Genomic DNA, 19,644 nt, shown 5'->3' on the forward strand with positions numbered 1-19,644 from the left:
CGACCTGTCTCATCGCATACTGAATAAGCGCAGGAAGCGACAGTAATTGATTGTTACCCAGCGTTTCTAGGCAGCTTGTTTTTGAGATTCAGCATTGCAGTGAATGGTTTTAAGATTCCACTTGCTTAATCGGAAGTACTACGGTGATATTCTCTTGGGTGCTGCGAGTCTGTGGCACAGTACATAGTATGCGCTGCACCTCACGATCCTTATAAGTATCGATACGCAAGCAAACTATAGAACCTATAGTGCTGGAAACTGCTTCGCGCCGTGCTGTGCAAGAGCTTCTCCCGTACTGCGTTCCCGTTTTGGCAAAACACCGACGACAACATGCCTTCTTCGTCACGCCCCGCCCCACTTGACGTCATAGGTACCTTGCCTCCTCCGCACCCATCTTTGCACAACGGGCGGTATCTCATCTGCCATTCTTTCGGATATTTACACGTTTACTACGTCAAATCTGAACACCCTTGGGACGCGGTCGTTGAATCAGCACAAACATGTCCTTATTGCGACGCAATCGTCAGAGGCTGCCGTGGCTGGCTGGATGAAGATGGCAAACATGACTGGACCCCAAAGAGCCTGCACTTGCGCTTTAGGGATGACAAATTGTACAAACAAATCCTGGAACCATACAAGGGTGGCGATGTGGCCTACAGATACGATGATTCTGACCAGGAAACGACGTCCATAGCAATGCCCGCTGAACGAAGCATCGAGATGGTTTTTGCGTCAAAGTACTTATATATAAGGATCTTTGCTCCCGATTGTTCGTAGGTTCTATATGTTGATGCCTACGGAGGACTAACTATTTCAGCAATACCAAACGCCATTTATTGGAGCCGCTTCGGTGCCTTGCGCCGCACGACTGGCTTCACTGGGTCGGCTGCTGCGTTTCAGAAAGCGAGAACATTGCTGCAAAACTGTATCCAAAACCATACAGCCTGTAGTAGTGATAAAGACCAGCATCTACCAACCCGGCTGCTTGATCTAGGTTCGCATGACGCCGACCTCGTTCAACTGGTTGAAACCGCTGGCGAAAATGGAAAGTACGCCGCTCTTAGTCATTGTTGGGGTGCTATTGCACAATTCACAACTACGAGGGCCACAATTCTTGAAAGAAAAAAGATGATTCGTCTCGGGCAGTTGACGAACACATTTCGAGAAGCTGTTCAAGTAACTCGGGCGTTGAACATTCGGTATCTTTGGGTAAGACCCTCGTTCATGATCAATGTTTCTGGATTCATCAGCTGCGTATACTGACATTACAGATTGATTCCCTTTGCATAGTGCAAGACGATTATGATGATTGGGCACAAGAAGCATCTCGCATGTCGACTGTATATCACAACGCGCTGATTACTATCTCAGCAACGTCTTCGAAATCGGGTGAAGAAGGTCTGTTCAGAAAATGGCCCGATCACGAGATCCGCATCCGTTCGGGAGACGAGAAAGCGAGCACCTTCATCTTCAGTGACCATCGACAACATTTCACCGGACAACTGCAGCCGGATGAACGTACAAAGCCATATCCCCTCCTGAATCGGGCTTGGGCTTATCAAGAACGCCTACTGTCTCCCCGTGTTCTACATTTCGGAGATAGCGAGCTAATTTTTGAGTGCATGGAAGAGCTTCGATGCGAGTGTCGTGACGACCGAACTGCGAGTACGCAGATCATCTGGACAAAATTTATCAAGGAACCGAAATTATATCTGCTTTCGAGGACATTGCTTCGCCAAACCGCAGGAGAAATATGGAAGAGTATGCTCAGGCAACACAGTTGGCTGCAATTGACCTATCCAAGTGATAAACTGGTGACTTTGGCAGGACTCGCAAAGCAACTCGCGGAGCCTGGCGACCAGTACCTGGCAGGACTCTGGAAAAGTCGGATTCTTGAAGACCTCACATGGCAACGTGCAACACACTTTGACGTGCATCCAAGACCGGAATGGAGAGCGCCTTCATGGTCCTGGGCTTCTATAGAGGCTCCGCTCGCTCCCGCCGGCGACTTTTCTAGAATCGAGACACCAATGCGGCATGCGGTATCAGCCCAATTGATCGACTACAAGATAGTTCCAAAGACTGCAGACGAGTACGGCGAGCTTCGGTCAGGCACAATCCGCTTACTCGCTCATTGTGCGTCAGTTACATGGGTAGAAGAGTCCGGGGAATGCGAGTGCGGTAGGACGGAATACAACGTCGTCTTCCCTAATGGCCAAGAGAGGCGGGTTAAGACCGATGCCATAGACGAAATCACGTCAATGCATAGTACAGAAGCTGTACCTGTAGAGACAGTATGCGTCTTGATTTCTGAACACCAAGATCTGCGTACCTCACTTGTCCTTCGGCGATTAAAGTCAGAAAAAGAGGACTTCCAGCGTGTGGGAATCACGGGCGAAATTGGCATTGAGGATCCTATGGAGGATGTATGGAATCTCTTCCCACGAGAAAAGCGCATAGTGACAATAGTGTAGCTATGTACATCTTCATGTGGACGTCGAACTGCTTCTAGTTACATTCTCCTCGATATCATTGTGGCTGCTATGCTGCTCGAGTCAGGAATAGAATAGGACCCCGTCACTGCTCATCGATCCACCGGACCTCGGCGTTGCAGGAAACATGTGGAATACCCATGTATTTCAACACCATTTTAGATGAGAGGAACGGTGAAAGAGTTAATTTTAGATGTGAAAAGTCTGTCTACGCGCGTTTGCGCCGTATCTGCTTCCGGTCACGGTGATAGTGAGCAGGGCCCCGATCTTCGTCTCGTAGGTGTGAAAGATGCTCGCGTATCAGCACACGTGGTGAAAACCAAACCGTTGACACTGTACTCACATGATACATCAGCTGGCGGAGCTCGTCACCCTGCTGGCTAGCGTCAAGTACCTTCTCTTCACCTGTTCTTCCTACGCATTCTTTCTCATTACTACGTACAGCAGAGCAACATCGCTCAACCAAGCTTACAACAACCCTATACCAACAACACACACGAATACCAAAATGAACACGCCTCGCCAACCACCTGCTCAGCCACAAGCCCCCGGCCTGATAACATCATCCCCTCACACTCTCCAAACCTTCGACCTAACCGCACCCATCCTGCGCTTCGACTTCCCCACGCCCGCCGCCCAAGCCACCTTCCACCGCGCCTTTCTGCAAGTGCGCAACGAAAAAGACAAAGCAGCTTTCATGCAGCGTTTCTTCGATAGTTATGACGGCCAAGTATCTATTCCACGAAGGGTTATCATGGATACAAGTCAAGATGAGGAAGTTGCGAGGAGGCTACAGGAAAGTCTGCCAGTGGAGCTAGATACAGGGAGGGATGAGCATATGGCGAGACAGCTGCAGGGGCAGATGGAGCAAATGGGAATGGGCGGATTTGGAGGAGCTGGCGGAGGTTCGGCTAATCGAGGACACGGTCAGATGAATGAACGAAACGACAGCACAAACGGTAGAAGATATGGTGAAGGAAGCAGAGGCGTGGTCGTACACGATGAAGATGAAGCGTACTGCGCAAGAAGACGAATCGAGCGTCAGAGGGAGATGCAAGAATGGGCAACCGCGGCGCAAGGATGGACGAACGCGGCTGACGGAGCCTACGTTGACACCATGGAAAGGTTAAGACACCAGTTTAGACGGGCGGGCCTTCAAGATCCTGGTGCGTATCCTGGACAACCTGGATATAGCAACGCGCCTCCTCGACGAAATCCTCGACTACCGTCTCGCCGCTCGGAGAACCAAGGAAATGAGTTCGAGGACTATCATGGTAATGGTGGGCAGGGCTCTTCAAGATATGGTCAAGGTAATGGAGGGTATGGTTACGGCTATGACCCGCGCCGGGATCACTGGGGTCATCGAGGTGGAGGTTATTAGATGAACGGGTGGTGATAGTGGTTCTTGGGTTTGGGCTCAGCAGATCGTTGTAGAAGTCTGCAGCAAGCAATCAAGAGATGAAATTGCGGGAGTACCTCCAGTTCTGTCCCAGTGAAAGTGAAACTACTTCTGACTCGAAGTATACCTACCAGACAACGACGATAGTGCTAACGCAGACACCGCCTCCAATCATCCATTGATGCAGGCCGGTAAATTACCCGCTCGTCAGCCTCGTACGTTAGCGCACGCCCTCGAAAAGGCTCTGGTGAAGCCGACGCTTCTCTTGGTTGCTTTCCCTTCTCCGCCCTGGGCGTGTCATCGTCTGGGGGCGTGATAGGCTCTTCGTTCGGTGGCGTGGAAGGGCTGTCTTTCGGGGGCGAGGAGGGCTCCTCGTTCATCAAGATGATACCCTCGCACAACATGCCGACATACTCTGTCTAAGTGTTATGCGTCATTGGCCGCTTGTGTACCTTCCTGACCTTCTGGATGTTGTATCCATTGGCACAGTGATCAAGGAGGTGGTCGAGAGGCATTCCGTCGTCGGAGAAGAGCTCGCCAAGTCTGCCCCGAAAGTCATCGCGGTCGATGGGGTCGTTGTGGATGACGTCGTCTGGTAGACGTTTGCTCAAGATGTGCAGAACGAGGGAGCAAAAACAGCGATTGGGGGCGTGATCCTGGTAGTCGGACGATTGTATCCATTGGACAAGTTCTGGGACAAAGATCATACGAAGATCCTCTTCGTTGGGCATACTCCACGGGATTGGATGTCGGCCAATGTGCAGAGGTGCCAGATCTTTGGGTCCCGCCTCGTAGCGTTTCTTCATGAACCTTTTTGTCAGAATCAATCTTAGCCTCTTCGGGTGTATCGCGTTTGGATCGATCGTGGGTGAGTCAACCGTCGTTGGTGAGTCAACCGTCGTGGGTCCGTCGGCGAGCTTTGGTGACGGAGGTCCTTGCGGAGAATCGCGTCGTATAGGCTCTTTGGGCGTCTCTTCCTTCTGTGTGTCCGGGAACATATCATGCGCGAACCCCGCCTAGACGCCCGGCAATCTCCTCGCACATACTTTTCCATAGCCTATGGGGTAGGAAAACGACCGCGCCCTGAGAGTTGGTATGGGCGGAGCCTTGTACTCGGAAGTATCCATAGCGATAGTATCTGGACTTTGGCGATGTGAAGGTGAGGATATGAAGATAGCGCAATAACGATGTGGTGGTGTGCTGGAGTGTGGTGACTGTGACTGTGAGTGGAGTGAAAGTGGTGTTTGGGTCAGCAAGATGCGCGACTGCTCTGACCACGTCGATATTCTTCCGCCCTTTCCATCTTGTGTAGCTTCCCTGCTCTTTCCTATCTTCACATGGGAAGGTGCCGTACCCGGACGAAACCATGCCACGAGCGACGATTACAGTTTCTACAGCCTCGTAGTAGCAGCCCGTCGTTGTTGTCACAGCGCATATCTGTTGGAAGGCCTTTGTACGATCGTAAGAGATGGTAAAAATAACTGAGTTCTTGTAGGTTGGTGTATATTACTATAAACGTAGGCGCTACCAAGGTATACCCAAGTTCGGCATGCGCCGGGCCGAGGTAGGATCGAGGCGGTATCTGAGCATCATTGGGGGACATCGTGGGAGCATGCCGACCCCAAATCCTCCTTGAACGATCTTTACAGCTCTCTGCAATAGCAGAAACAAGCATCTGGATTCTTCCTGTAATTGAAGTAAGCTTCTACCTTTCTCGAGTCTGCGACGTGATACATACAACTGTACTCTGTATACCTGAACTGCATCTGCACCAGGGAAGCAAGTGTCTGCACAGCCTTTGTTTTGGCCTACAGAAGGTTATAATTCGTTAGCGAGTGACCAGAAAAGAAAACGCTAGTACGAAAGATTGCTTACATGCTCGGTTGTCTGCAGTAGAACAGCTCCATTCATCTTTTGGGATCGCGTCTCCACCTTTCAGGCAAAAGTACCTTATCTCGGCAGCGGCGAGTGAGGTGAATAGCATTGCGGCAACGATTGACAGCTTCATAGTGAATGATTTTGGGGTGCTGAAAGTTTTGTGATTAGAGTGAATGTAGACTGCTGAGTAGAGATGTGATTCTCTGAGGCGGTCGGTGGGTAGCTTTTGTATGCCACGAGCAAGCCACAGTCTCCCGTCTCACGCATGGTACGCCATACCATTCCAAGGAACTGCTCAGATAGAGTTTGAAATTCAAATTTGGCCGGGAGTCTCCTGGTAAGATTTGTTAAATTTGGTGCTTACATTCAAGGGCATGAATTGTGTGCATCTTACTCCATACCACCTGCATAAAATTGGTATGGCGCGCTACGGCTGTAATGCTGCATAGTGCGTGACCTAACTACTTTGAATGATTCGGCACGCTGTAGACTTCGGCCCGTTCTCACCTCTTCTACCGGAAGTCTAGACTATGATTCGGAGTTTGGTCCGTTGATACAGCCCTCGAGTCCATGAAGTTCTGTCTTCGTGCACGAAGCCTGAAACCAGGAAAGCTACCACTCAGCACAAGAGGTAGTCATTGTATGGAAAGAACAAGAAACCGTACCTAACCGTTGACAGGAAAAGCCATACTGGCAGCTTTTACTATTCAAGAGTTATCTCAAACAGTATACTTAAAGTCGCTACACCGCCTGAATTGGCTCGTACCGGCTCGTACATCTGATACAGAATACGGCGTCTGGTGATGCTGAGTAGTATCTCCGCCTATCATTCGACTGTCTTAGTGATGCCTGGGTCTTTGTGTAGCAAGGATGGCAATGTTGTGGCGGCTGACAAGGACGGCACTCTCATACCAGAAACGGCCCGCGACGATCTGTTGACCCCTAATTCTCTCATGTAGATATTCGTCTTCGCTGTGTCTAAGAGTCGAGATCATGCCAAGCTTCTTTGTATACAATAAGCGGTGTGATAAGTTCTAACTCCTCGCAATACATCCTCCATCGATGCGTTGACGAAGTAGCGATCGTCGTAAGCAGCACGCACCTTCCTAGCACATTAGCCATGATCAAGCCGCGCGATGTACGCTTTGACCATCATTGTTGTCCAGTCTGGTTCAAGGTGTGGAAAGAGCGACATCGAGCAAGGGCAGTTGCTGGTAACATGCAGGGACGGACTTACATGGGGCAAGAACGGCTCAACCATGACAGCCCACTAAGGTACACATCGTCTTGAGTCTTGTCAACGTCTCAACGTCAGATACGGCGGATATCGGTGAGACCTTTTAAGTCTGAGTGAATTTGGAGCACATGAGCTCTTCCATAACGTCGCAATCACGATCCACTGAGCTCTTCGATATAACAGTTCGTCAAAATTCGTATTCGTACAATGGTATCACTCTTCAAAGCCCATCCACTCGCCTATATCCTCGCCTTCATCACTGTCAACCATCTCTTCATCCGATATCCCATTCTCTATCGCTTTGACCCCAAAGTCGAGTTGGGCTGACTTCTCCTTCTCCTCTAGCGGCTGCGCAAGCAGATATTCGATGCGATAGATGTTCTCATCAGCTAATCTCGCGAGCTCAGCCTGTATCCGGCGAACGGCTTTCTCAACGCTTCTCAACTCGGCCTCAAGTCCGCCCTTGTTGTCCTTCATCCATCGACCGTGCTTGCTGAGCAGTGCCTCGATCCACACTAGGTTGAATTCCAGATGCGGGGACTCGTCGGCTTGAAGGGCGACAAATCGTAGTAACCGACCGAGATATACTGATGGTAGGTCCTTGACTACTAGAGCGACGTTGCTCACGGGCGTAGCTTCATATACGCGGCGAATAAGGTTGCGCTCGTTTAGACGGAAAGCCATGACCAGTGCCTTGAGGTAGTCTTTCTGTGCGAGAGTCTCGAGAGTTGTCGCCGGTGTGACGGTGATGTCTAGGTCGAAGGGATCGAATTGGAACGTGTTGTCAAGTGAGTAAATTAGTAGACCTTCTGTTGAAGCGGCACAAAACGCTCGGCCAGTTGGCGAAAACGCGACAGCAGGTACGCGTACTTCCGGTCGTGTTTTCCGCGCGCCAATGCCCTTTTGCGCACCAGGTAATGTTGTGTCGCGCCGATCTTCCAGATCGGACGCTTCGCCTTGGTCGTCGATGAGACCTTGTGGCCCAGCATCTGTGAGCCGCTTGCTGTTGAGGAACTCTTGTGTGCCATCGAGAGAAAGGTTCACGGATACAGTGAACTTCTTGAGCAGCACACCAGACTGAACATCGTATAGACAGATGTACTTAGAGTTGCCGCCTGCCAATACACACGTGCCGTCTGCGCTGTACTTCACCGACGTAAAGGCCTTGGTGCCTGCTACGTTGGCTGCAGTGCGCCGATCTGACATCTTGCGACCACCGGAAACGTCCCTTCGCGCATCAAGGCCATTTTCTTGTGCAGCATCGGACACGTTCCAGAACGTCAGTTGTCCATCGAGAGTTGTGACGGCTATTTGCTTCGAATCGGGGCGGAATGCTACAGATAGGATGTCGGCCATGAGTTGTAGCGGCTCGCTTGTTTGGGTGCGAGCAAAGATGTTCCAGACGCGAACAGTCCTGTCCCAACTTCCACTGACCAGCGTACCAGCATCAGGAGAAAATGCTAGGGATGATACAGGGCCTTCGTGACCAGATAGTCTGTCAAGCAACTGGCCGGTCTGAACCGACCAGATGTGAATGTCGAAAGAATCGATCGAGCCCGCGCATACGACCTCGCCGCTTGGGTCAACCGCTAGGGACGAAAAGGAAAGCCTCGATGGCGCTGTGAAAGTGCGGAAGTTGCGATACCGGTGGAGATCCCAAGCCCTGATGGAGCCATCAAGACTGGCTGTGAACAAGACGTTTCCCTTCTTCGCGAATTCGCAAGCCGTTACACCGCCCATATGTTCTGTGAATGTGACGACACAGAAACCGGAGTTGACTTCCCAGACTTTGATCTTTCCATCGTCTGCCGCTGTTATTATCCGTTGACCGTCTGGCGAGTAGGCGATTGTGTTCATCGAATCGAAGTGTCCCTGCTGCTTCAAAATATACGATTCCGACTGCCATTCCCACACAAGCAGCTGGCCGAGTTTCGACGCGCCAAACGCTAGCCATTCTCCGGTCTTGTTGATGGCAACGTAATCAATGTCGTTCTGCGAGATGCTGAGGCTGGAGATTTGCGCAAACTCTGGTAGCTCGTGGATAAAGAAGGCACCGTGCGAAAAGCCTGTGACGAGCAGTTTCGACTCGGGATGGAAGCTGGCGCATGTGACGTGCGCATTGTTCTGATGGAAAAAGTGACGTTCCTGGATGCCCCACTGTAGGTTCTCGTCGTCGTCTGGGTCGGCGTCGGCGGGCGCGTCGTAGCGTAGCATGTATTTCCAGACGAACAGCGCTCCGTCCTTGCTGACTGTATAGATGGTCTCTTGGTCCTTGGAGAACCATGCGCCGACTACTTCCTGCCTGTGTCCGCCCAGTGTTGTCTGCGCATGTCCTTCTGCTTGATCCACGCTCCATATCCGCGCCGTCATGTCCTTGGACGCGCTCAGGAAAAATCTCGAGTCGCTAGACCATTCTATGCTCTGGACTGAATTGTAGTGTCCTGTGTAGATCCGGTGGCGCACGAAGGGCGCAAACTCAAGGTCACCCTCCGCAACGTCTGGAGTGGATGGTGTGTGCCATACTTCAATCTGCCTTCCTATGCCTACTGCGAAATGCCGACCAGAAGGAGAGAAAGCGATCGAGGTGACTTCGCCGCGGAGAGAAAAGTGGTAGAGTACGATGCGACGAGGAACATTGGTGAGGACTGCGCGACCGTCTTCATCGACGGAGAGGAGGAGGTTTCCGCGGGGGTTGAGTGCAAGACGTGCGATGTTCTTCCGGTGCGCAAACGGAAGCGTGTATGATTTGGAGCTGACTAATGATCAGCGCATATCGAGAGAGGCAGTCGCGACTGTGAGCCTACCTCACAAGGTCGAAAACCGTGACGCGGTTACCAACCGGCGACAGCAGACATGTGCCATCGGGTGTGAAGAGAAGATTGCCTCTGCTGTAGACGGTGCCCAGCAGGTTGGAGAACTGTGGGTGTCAGACGCGAACATTTGCACGGCAGCACTCAACTCACCTGAAAGTCAGTCTTCATCTTCAAAGTATCGTGGCTGCGGTCTCGTCATGTCGTGGCGGGCATGATGGTCGCATCTTGAACTTTTTCGAAGCTCGGATCATCGCTGGACGCGCTAGTGGAGTAGTGTGCATTAGTCGCGGTTTCCCCGTTCAGGGTCAGTGCTTGCCGAATGGGCGACTGGCAGAAAGGGGACCCAAATTGTCTACCAACACCACACCTCCTCACCAGACCCCATATCGCACCTCGTTCAGCAACCTCACTGCTGACTTGCTTTTCATCCGCCACCTCCACGTATGTTTTCACGCCGCACTCCCCGGACATCAGGCTGCATATAGCTAACACCACGCAGACCCCATACACACCAGCGGTCAACCACACATCAGCACAATGGCCGAGTCCGCGTCCCCCATTGGCATTGCCAATGTACGTATACCATCTGCTAAGCCTATGTCTTCAATTCGTATACTAACATGCATTGTAGCTGCCCAACCAGAGGTATTATCAACACAGCGGACACGCAACTTCGGCCCTAACGTAGCACAGGCACAAGATTGTTGCAAAGCGCGGTGCTGCCTTCACCATAATGGTACGCACACCATCCCCATGACCAATCGACTTCAATCTAACTAGCTCAGGTTGCTGGCGAGTCTGGTCTCGGAAAGACGACCTTCATCAACACCCTCTTCTCCACCACCATCAAGAACTACGCCGACCACAAGCGACGACACCACAAGCAGATGGACAAGACCGTCGAGATTGAGATCACCAAGGCCGAGCTCGAGGAGAAGTTCTTCAAGGGTATGCAGCGCCATCCTGCCATTCGTTCTCTATGCTAACGCACCTAGTCCGTCTGACCGTTATCGACACCCCCGGTTTCGGTGACTACGTCAACAACCGCGACTCGTGGCAACCCATTATTGAGTTCCTCGACGACCAGCATGAGTCGTACATGCTTCAGGAGCAACAACCGCGCCGCTCCGATAAGATCGATCTCCGTGTCCACGCCTGCCTGTACTTCATCCGCCCCACTGGCCACACCCTGAAGCCCCTGGACATTGAGGTCATGAAGAAGCTGTGCACACGCGTCAACTTGATCCCGGTTGTAGCCAAGGCCGACACACTGAGCCCAACAGACCTGGCCAAGTTCAAGGCGAGGGTAAGTTGGTCCATCTACATGTCAACAGCAAATACTGACCGCTTTTAGGTGCGCCAAGTGATTGATGCTCAGGGCATCAAGATCTACACTCCCCCCCTCGAGGATGACGACGCCGCCGCCATGCAACACGCACGCGGTCTCATCGATGCCATGCCCTTCTCCGTCATCGGTTCCGAGAAGGATGTCCAGACCAACGACGGCCGCACCGTCAAGGGCCGCCAATACGCCTGGGGTGTTGCCGAAGTCGAGAACGAGGAGCACTGCGACTTCAAGAAGCTCCGCGCTATTCTCATCCGAACCCACATGCTCGACCTCATCCACACCACGGAGGAGAACCACTACGAGGCCTACCGCGCTGGCCAGATGGAGACAAGGAAGTTCGGCGAGGCGCGCCCAAGGAAGCTGGACAACCCCAAGTTCAAGGAGGAGGAAGAGGCGCTCCGCAAGCGCTTCACCGAGCAGGTCAAGGTTGAGGAGCAGCGCTTCAGGCAGTGGGAGCAGAAGCTTATTGCTGAGCGTGACCGCCTCAACAAGGACCTCGAGGCCAGCCACGCGGAGATCAAGCGTCTTGAGACGGAAGTGGACAGCCTCCAGGGAAGCATCAACCGCTCTCACGGCCGTCGCTAGACGCACCTTTTGGCGTTGGTGGTGTTGCACGTACAGAGATGGTGCAGCGATTCAGCATGGTCGCACTAATTCTCCACATTCTTCCTTCAAGATTCCCCTTTCTGTTTCCGTAACTTCGGTTCTCATATGTCTGTAATGTCGCGCCGCCGTGGGGATCACTGTAGGCGACGCGTATCTAGGCTTGAGCTAAAACAGCATGTCATAGCTTATAGTTGTATAACTTGGTATTAATCTATTATGAAGACCGCTGGTCGCTAAACTCGTTGTTGGGTATAGTGATGTTGAGATGGTAGACTTAAACCTGTAATCCGCCAAACACCCTATCCAGCTCCTCGCCTTCTTGTGCCTTGCGCTCTGCCTGCGGATCTAGATCCATCAGGTTCTGCTCCGGCACCTTTTCTTCCTTAGCCGACTCATTATTATCGCCAGGTCCCTCCGGCTTGATGATATGCACACCACTATCCAACCACCCAGGCGCAACCCTCCTCTTCTCCGCGAGATCCTCCTTCCGCCTCCTCTCCTCCCACTCCGCCAACGTCCTCCTCGCGTCCGCTTCTAGCTTAGCAAGGTGCTCTTGTAGCGCGACACACGACGTGAGTATCTGGTCTGGATGCGCTGATGTGCCCGTTGATGAGGTGACGTATGCTGGCTTCGAGGTGGTGGCGTTGGGGTTGGACGGGTCTTGTTGTTGCTGTTGTTGGGAGAGGATCGACGGAGGCAACGTCGACGGAAGGGTCACGTAGGAGTATGGCAGGGGGACGGATGTGGGGAGGGAGAGGAAGGGCGAGAGTGTTAGGGGGACTTGGGCGAGGAGGGGGTGGGGGTCTGTGGAAGTGGTGTTAGTGAGGTTCGCGCTTGTTGTGCTGGGTGGAGGGATGCGATGCGACGGGTAGCCACACTGCAGAGCGCGCATGTCTGAATGCGACGATGCCGAGGTCCTTGTTCCACTCTCTTTATGCTCTCAAGCTATACCCTGGAGTTGGAGCTCACAAATGGTCGCATGGTCTGGCTATGCGCGCGCATTGCGCTGGGTGTGCATTGTAGCGGGGAAGAGGAGCACTCACGTTCGTCGTGCATATTCGATATGGCTATACGCGTACGTCAGGGTCCGTCGATTTTGCCAAAGTAGCAGTATCAGGGCGTATATTCGGTCTTGTCGAGTACGGTGGGGCGTAACTTTGCGGGAACGGTGTTGCAGGGCTTGGGGTTGTGGAGGCACGAGGTGTTGGTGGGGAAGCTCCAGGTTGAGTGGAGCTGCTGATGCAGGTACGGAGTTCCAAGGTTCCACGGTTGGAAGCTGCGGTCACGCGTTATGCATGTGAGATAGATGCGGGCAGATTGTTTGTGGGGCGCATACACGAAGACAGTCTTGGGGAACGGTTTATCTTGCGTGTTGATGGGGAAGTCATTTCTTGTGGCATTATGGATGGATCTTGAGTGTAGCGAAAGTGTATCTATATTTCCACTACCCTTTCACTAGATTGCATTTGGGTTGGATCTTGTATGTACTTGACGCAACAAGAAGAAGAGAAGTTTATGTATGTGCGCGTGAATGTCCCCCATGTTTGCCTACCTGATCTTGGCAGAGCAAGTGAATGGTCTCGGACCGGGAATTGTGTAGCTGGTCGGGATCGGCCAGTACAGTTGAAACTTAATCCCCGGGTCAGTCGCTTTGTATGCACCTGGAAAGCTGACAGTCGCCGGACTGGCACTGCCACCTCCTGTCACATTGATTTGAGCACACTCCATATAGAGTTGAGCACCGGGGTAGTTTGAGGCGGCATGGAGAGCAATGAGCTCTGCGCGAAGGAGGTACCTGGAAAGACCCGTGTCAGTCGACCATATAGATTTGGCAAGAACTTGGAGATGACTTACTGTCCACTGGGAATGCATGACGGCAGTACAAAGTCTACCAGGCCCTTGTTGTTATACAGTCTTGTAACGGCCCACTCGCCATTGGCATCCATACCATCCTCGTAGATCTTAAACCACTTGAGTCCCGTCACTTTGGTAGACAAGGCATCATCGACTCTGGCAAGGTAGACCATGATGGGTCCTAGATGACCGGGATCAATTGGATCTGACTTGTCCGTCTCGGGCTTGGAATCGAGCGTGTGGTGCCACTCGGCAGTGAGCTTGTCTCCAGCTTTGACCTGACAAGGAGTAAGCCGAAGCCATGTGGCGTTATAGCTTATTGCGCAACCAGCGTACATTGATGATGTCTTTGGGAAGAGGCGTTCTGTAGGGGTTTATGCTGAATGCGGGTCAATCTAGCGCTTGGTTCCACGCTTTGTAATGCTTTACCCGCCATTACAGATCACATCGTTTGATGTAACGTCCGTTATTGGTCTGGAAACGTAAGTGAGTTGGAGTTCAAAAGGCGATTGCGGGGTGCATTACCCGTCGTAGGTCTGTGTCGTGCTGTTAGCAGGGGAGCAACATGGGAATCGTGAACATGCTCACCGGCACTCGAATCCCCTTAGTGTGTCCTTGCGCCACGCCATTGACGTGTAGCTGGGTGAAAATTGTGTGTGCCGAAGCGCTGGCCAGTAAAGCATAAGTAACCGCATAAGCCTTCATCATGTAGGCTACTACGTTAGATCCTGAATGTCCTCATCAACGCGTCGATGAATCTTCCTATATGCCATTGTTGTGCACCGTTCTCAAGCTGTCCAAATGGAACACGGCATTATTGTTCAAATCTGGTCGACCTTCCAGTTCGGCACGCATGCGACTCGCGGTAGACTCGCGTGACCAGAGACACTTTAATCCCAATCTATTTCGCCCGCCGTAACGCACTTTTGAAAATATACTGTGTATGCACGAGACACGTGCTTCGTGGATTCTTCAGAGCATAGAACCCTCGGCATATTCCAAATAGGCAACGAGCACCAATGCGGTCGTGACTGCGCGTTCTTTGAACCGGCGGTTGGGTGGAAAAACCGCAGTATTAATTACAGGGAGGAGGATATGACCGAGACATGCCGCGACACCGTGGCGCGGCTCTTGGAATGTGGGAAGCGAGAGGAGGAATGCGTAATATAATAGATTGTGTGTTACTGGTCTGGTCAAGTGTTTCAATCAATGAAACGTGCGCGTCTTGTCGGTCAGCGAGAAGGCTTGGAAGCCGTCCTTCATCTTGGGGCAGCCTTGCGGAATATGCGGGAAGAAGCCGGTACCGAGAAGGCTGTGGCGGTTGCACGAGGTCAAGGGCACAGACTTGATAATCCTTCCGACGAAGCTGGTGGTGCAGATGGTGCATTTGAAGAGGCTGATGCGAGGCGAAAGCGCGAAAGTGACGGTCCATCCCACCAGCCACTAAACGATTGTGGGGAAGTCTGGGCCCGAACGGGCAAGGGGCACATGGCTAACGGCGATGCTAAGTCGCAGTCCCGGCTTCTGTCAATCTACATCAATCAATCCACCCATGCCGCCGTAGTTTCGACATATTAACGACTAACCTTGAATCTCGGCCAGATCACCTACGTTTTGAAACAGCCAATGACGATGTCGCCCACGGTAATCACGCTCCTCGCTTGGCCCATCCTAGCCAGCGCGCGTCTTCCGTACCTGGTTCAATGCGCACTTCTGCCGCCTCCAGAAGGAAGTTCCCCAGGTAGTGGCTTGGCCACGGGTGTCAACCCCATACACGGCGGCGTAGTCTAGCATAATGTTGATATGTATATAACACGTCCGCACCCTGGCATAGCGGTAGAGGCCACAGCTACAACTTGTGCTTGTCAATTCATCTCATCTTCGACGTGCTGGTAACAAGTCTCCAAGATGAAGACCTCTTCTTTCGTTCGAGCGGCTTCGCTGCTATCCTCTCTTTTCGCCCCTCTCGCTCTTGCGCAGGAAACATTCACCCACGAAGGCACCGGTATTGAGTTCTGGCGCCAGACAGTCAGTGACGCCCAGACTGCAGGTGGTTTCGAGTGGGGTTGGGTACTGCCTGGAGAACCTACTGGAGCCAACGACGAGTACATTGGTTACATTGTAAGTTATAGCAAGTCTGCGTCGATGCTGCAGCCGCTAATGTTCCCCAGAAAGGTTCGCTCGAAGCAAACAGGCAGGGATGGTCCGGTGTCAGCCATGCTGGTGGCATGCCAAACTCTCTTCTCCTCGTTGCATGGCCGGAAGAAGATGCCGTCAAGACCAAGTTTGTCTGGGCAGGTGGCTATGTCGCTCCTGAGGACTACACTGGCAACGCGACTTTGACTCAAATCTTCCACTCCGTCACCGACACACACTTCGAGATCGTCTACCGATGCGAGCACTGCTGGGTCTGGAACCAGGGCGGTGCTGAGGGCTCTCAGCTTCCCACTACTGAGGTCAACGTTATCGGTTGGGCCCAGCATGACAAGATCTATGACGGTACCTGGGTTTTCCACAACAAGGGACAGTCTCAGTTCGGCGCTCCTACCGCGGACGCGAGGAACGCAAAGTACACCGACTACCTCAAGTTGGTAGGTGGCCAGCCTTCTGGTGCACCTACACCGACCAAATCTGGTCAGCCATCGGCTACGCCCACTCCAACAGCACCTGTCAAGTGCCAGGGATCGCCTGCTCCTTCAGGCTCCTTCGACTACATCGTCATTGGCGGTGGTGCTGGAGGTATTCCCGTAGCAGACAAGCTTTCTGAGTCTGGCAAGAGTGTTCTTATGCTCGAGAAGGGCCCGCCATCTCTCGCCCGTTTCGGCGGAAAGATGGGTCCTGATTGGGTTACCAGCAACAACCTGACCCGCTTCGACGTTCCCGGTCTTTGCAACCAGATCTGGGTTGACTCTGCTGGTGTTGCTTGCACCGACATTGACCAAATGGCTGGCTGTGTTCTTGGTGGAGGCGCTGCTGTCAACGCTGCGCTTTGGTGGAAGCCTGTTGATATTGACTTCGACTACCAGTTCCCTAACGGCTGGAAGTCAGCTGACGTCAAGGGCGCAATCGACCGTGTCTTCAAGCGCATCCCGGGTACCGACACTCCCTCCGTCGACGGAAAGCGCTACAAGCAGGAAGGCTTCGATGTCCTATCCGGTGCACTTGGTGCAGATGGCTGGAAGAGCGTCGTCGCGAACGACCAACAGAACCAGAAGAACCGCACATACTCTCACTCTCCCTTCATGTACGACAACGGTCAGAGGCAAGGTCCTCTTGGCACTTACATGGTCTCCGCCCTTGAGAGGAAGAACTTCAAGCTGTGGACCAACACCATGGCCCGCCGTATCGTTCGCACCGGTGATACTGCTACTGGCGTTGAGCTTGAAAGCGGTGTTGGCGGCACTGGCTACTGCGGTACTGTCAACCTGAACCCTGGAGGCCGTGTCATCGTTTCCGGTGGAGCTTTCGGATCCTCCAAGGTTCTCTTCCGCAGCGGCATTGGACCAAAAGACCAGTTGAGCATCGTCAAGAACAGTGCCCTCGACGGCTCGACCATGATCAACGAGTCTGACTGGATCAACCTTCCTGTCGGCCAGAACTTGAACGACCACGTCAACACCGACCTTGTTATCAAGCACCCCAACATCTCCTTCTACGACTTCTACAAGGCATGGGATGCTCCCATCGAGAGCGACAAGGATCTATACCTCTCCAAGCGCTCTGGTATCCTTGCTCAGTCTGCGCCCAACATTGGTCCCCTCGCTTGGGAAGTCATCAAGGGAAGTGATGGCATTGACCGATCGCTCCAATGGACTGCTCGTGTTGAAGGCCCCGGTGCCAACGACACCCACCACCTCACTATCAGCCAGTACCTCGGCCACGGCTCTACCTCGCGTGGTGCGCTCTCCATCAACGGTGCTCTCAACGTCTACGTCAGCAAGGCACCCTACCTACAGAACGAAGCCGACACCGGTGTAGTTGTTGCTGGTATCAAGAGTATGATGAAGGCTATCCAGAAGAACCCGATGATAGAGTTCCAGGTACCATCACCCAACATGACGGTTGAGGCATACGTTGCCAGCCTTCCCAAGACACCAGCTGCCCGTCGCGCCAACCACTGGATCGGAACCGCGAAGATTGGAACCGACAGCGGTCTTACTGGCGGAACAGCCGTCGTGGATCTGAACACTCAGGTGTACGGAACGAAGAACATCCACGTTGTCGACGCGTCTCTCTTCCCTGGGTAAGCTCACCCTCAATATCACACATGATCGTCGAACTAACATAGCCCAGTCACATCTTCACCAACCCTACATCTTACATTGTCGTGCTCGCAGAACATGCTGCTGCCAAGATCCTTGCCCTTGGTGCAAGCAGTGGAGGTGGTAAGCCTTCGTCGTCCGCTCCGTCATCCGCCAGTACCGCTAAGCCCTCATCTTCCAAGGCTCCGACTAGTTCGTCAGCTGCCCCTGTGAAGCCATCGTCAACACCAGGAAAGTCATCGGCTGCGCCGACCAAGACATCTGCAGCACCATCAGCTGTACCTACCAAGACGGCAAACGCCTGGGAACAGTAAGTGGACAAAGAACTTTCATGCATTGAACACATACTAACTTCGAATCAGATGCGGCGGTCAAGGCTACACTGGTCCGACAGCTTGTGTCAGTGGATACAAGTGCGCAGTGAACAACACATGGTTCTCTCAGTGCGTCCCTAAATAAGAGGCGCACATCCATCTCCTGCCCCGGTCTCGACATTCGATACATCTGGGGCATCTTCTTTGTACATACTTTAGCTTCAGTGAATATCAATCGCTCATTCTGCAAAATCGTGTCTAAAATGCCTCGCTTGACCTCGTGAGCTGATGACTCCCGCAGAATGTCTAGGAGCCGAGGTGGCAGATGCGTGACGAATGCGGAATAGCGCGCGTCTTATCGCGCCCCGCATTCATCGGCCTTTCATCCCAACTGACTGACCATCTCATCCCAACTTTCTTTTGCGCTTCCAACAACATTCTTTGCGCTTAGCATTCCTCAATCTTACGTGACTTGGGTGTTGTATACTTCTTGACTGCTTCGCACGTACATGATGCCATCCAACTGCCCAGCCACTTCTGCCAAGCGCGCCGATGACGCGTCGAAAAACGTGACGGAACTGCTCCATCAGCGGCTTCAAAGTAGCCCTAAAGATGACTGGGGACGATTGTTCGAATGCTGGGGCTATGATGATTGTGGTGACTGTCATCGAAGTAAAGGCCATTGCGGGTGGTGTGCGATTGTATGTTCATCCCTAGGAAACCGCGGACTATCACTAACTCACTTTAACAGTCCTCGACGTGCCTTCCCTTGCCTACGGACGCTTTATCAAAAGCTTTTCCTCTCCTTACGCCCATTCGCTACGACTCGATATGCGCTTTACCATCTGAGCGCTTTGAGCTGCGTACCTCGGGGTTGGGCTGTCAAGTGTCTACAATCACTTTCTTGACGTCCATCGTGACTATCTTCTGTACGCTTTTTGGCGTTCTGGTACTGTACAGTCTTGCAAAGTGTATCAAGTGGGTTGGCTTTGGGGCAAAGGCAAGTAGAGGCGGCTACGCGCTCTATGAGGATGGAACGGAAGAGGTATGGGTGAGAAGAGGCGAAAGTTGGGGGAAGTGGTGGCGAAGAGTAAATGGCGAGCAAAAAGAATTCGAGGTTGAAGAGGTAGATGGAGGGACGCATAAGAGAGGCTTCTTCTGGTGGAATACGAGGGATGCAGAGAGAAGGCCGTTGCTTGAGTGATGGGCTATAAAGCTGATTATTTGGCCTACGTTGAACGACATTGATATACTGGTGGCTCATTCATTTCTGCACTTCGGCTATCTGCGTCATCATCGCCTGCTCGACACTCACTCGCCCCTCACCTCCGCGTCTGCCTTCCCAAATACGTCATTGTTCAGAAACGTCCGAGATTTCACTTCCAGTCCTCGAGCGATATCGCCTGCTCTCACCAAGTCCACGTCCAAGCTCTCACGCACT

The 19,644-nt window shown here is 52.6% G+C and overlaps 7 protein-coding genes across 7 annotated transcripts; 3 read left to right on the forward strand and 4 right to left on the reverse strand.

The window, feature by feature from the left end:
- Positions 1-4,310: 4,310 nt before the first annotated feature.
- Positions 4,311-5,018, reverse strand: J4E86_000009 (uncharacterized protein; the record flags this gene model as incomplete). The annotated part of the gene is made up of 2 exons (XM_051440586.1): positions 4,311-4,871; positions 4,938-5,018. The coding sequence occupies 2 exons, from the start codon at positions 5,016-5,018 to the stop codon at positions 4,311-4,313; spliced, it is 642 nt and encodes a 213-aa protein (XP_051306757.1).
- Positions 5,019-7,219: 2,201 nt separating this feature from the next.
- On the reverse strand, positions 7,220-9,987 carry J4E86_000010 (uncharacterized protein; the record flags this gene model as incomplete). Its single annotated transcript, XM_051440587.1, has 3 exons — positions 7,220-9,758; positions 9,811-9,923; positions 9,970-9,987. The coding sequence occupies 3 exons, from the start codon at positions 9,985-9,987 to the stop codon at positions 7,220-7,222; spliced, it is 2,670 nt and encodes an 889-aa protein (XP_051306758.1).
- Positions 9,988-10,356: 369 nt separating this feature from the next.
- Positions 10,357-11,752, forward strand: J4E86_000011 (uncharacterized protein; the record flags this gene model as incomplete). Its single annotated transcript, XM_051440588.1, has 5 exons — positions 10,357-10,392; positions 10,508-10,555; positions 10,605-10,767; positions 10,815-11,125; positions 11,174-11,752. 5 exons carry the CDS (start codon positions 10,357-10,359, stop codon positions 11,750-11,752), a joined length of 1,137 nt encoding a protein of 378 aa, XP_051306759.1.
- A 295-nt stretch (positions 11,753-12,047) lies between these two features.
- Positions 12,048-12,829, reverse strand: J4E86_000012 (uncharacterized protein; the record flags this gene model as incomplete). The annotated part of the gene is made up of 2 exons (XM_051440589.1): positions 12,048-12,577; positions 12,817-12,829. 2 exons carry the CDS (start codon positions 12,827-12,829, stop codon positions 12,048-12,050), a joined length of 543 nt encoding a protein of 180 aa, XP_051306760.1.
- A 492-nt stretch (positions 12,830-13,321) lies between these two features.
- Positions 13,322-14,332, reverse strand: J4E86_000013 (uncharacterized protein; the record flags this gene model as incomplete). Its single annotated transcript, XM_051440590.1, has 6 exons — positions 13,322-13,568; positions 13,628-13,905; positions 13,964-14,006; positions 14,057-14,101; positions 14,153-14,163; positions 14,216-14,332. The coding sequence occupies 6 exons, from the start codon at positions 14,330-14,332 to the stop codon at positions 13,322-13,324; spliced, it is 741 nt and encodes a 246-aa protein (XP_051306761.1).
- A 1,203-nt stretch (positions 14,333-15,535) lies between these two features.
- On the forward strand, positions 15,536-18,348 carry J4E86_000014 (uncharacterized protein; the record flags this gene model as incomplete). Its single annotated transcript, XM_051440591.1, has 4 exons — positions 15,536-15,748; positions 15,799-17,870; positions 17,921-18,199; positions 18,252-18,348. 4 exons carry the CDS (start codon positions 15,536-15,538, stop codon positions 18,346-18,348), a joined length of 2,661 nt encoding a protein of 886 aa, XP_051306762.1.
- A 467-nt stretch (positions 18,349-18,815) lies between these two features.
- On the forward strand, positions 18,816-19,407 carry J4E86_000015 (uncharacterized protein; the record flags this gene model as incomplete). The annotated part of the gene is made up of 2 exons (XM_051440592.1): positions 18,816-18,904; positions 19,164-19,407. 2 exons carry the CDS (start codon positions 18,816-18,818, stop codon positions 19,405-19,407), a joined length of 333 nt encoding a protein of 110 aa, XP_051306763.1.
- Positions 19,408-19,644: the final 237 nt, after the last annotated feature.

Source organism: Alternaria arbusti, assembly GCF_024043155.1.
Source record: "Alternaria arbusti strain BMP 1465 chromosome Unknown scaffold_1, whole genome shotgun sequence".
NCBI classification, from domain to species: domain Eukaryota; kingdom Fungi; phylum Ascomycota; class Dothideomycetes; order Pleosporales; family Pleosporaceae; genus Alternaria; species Alternaria arbusti.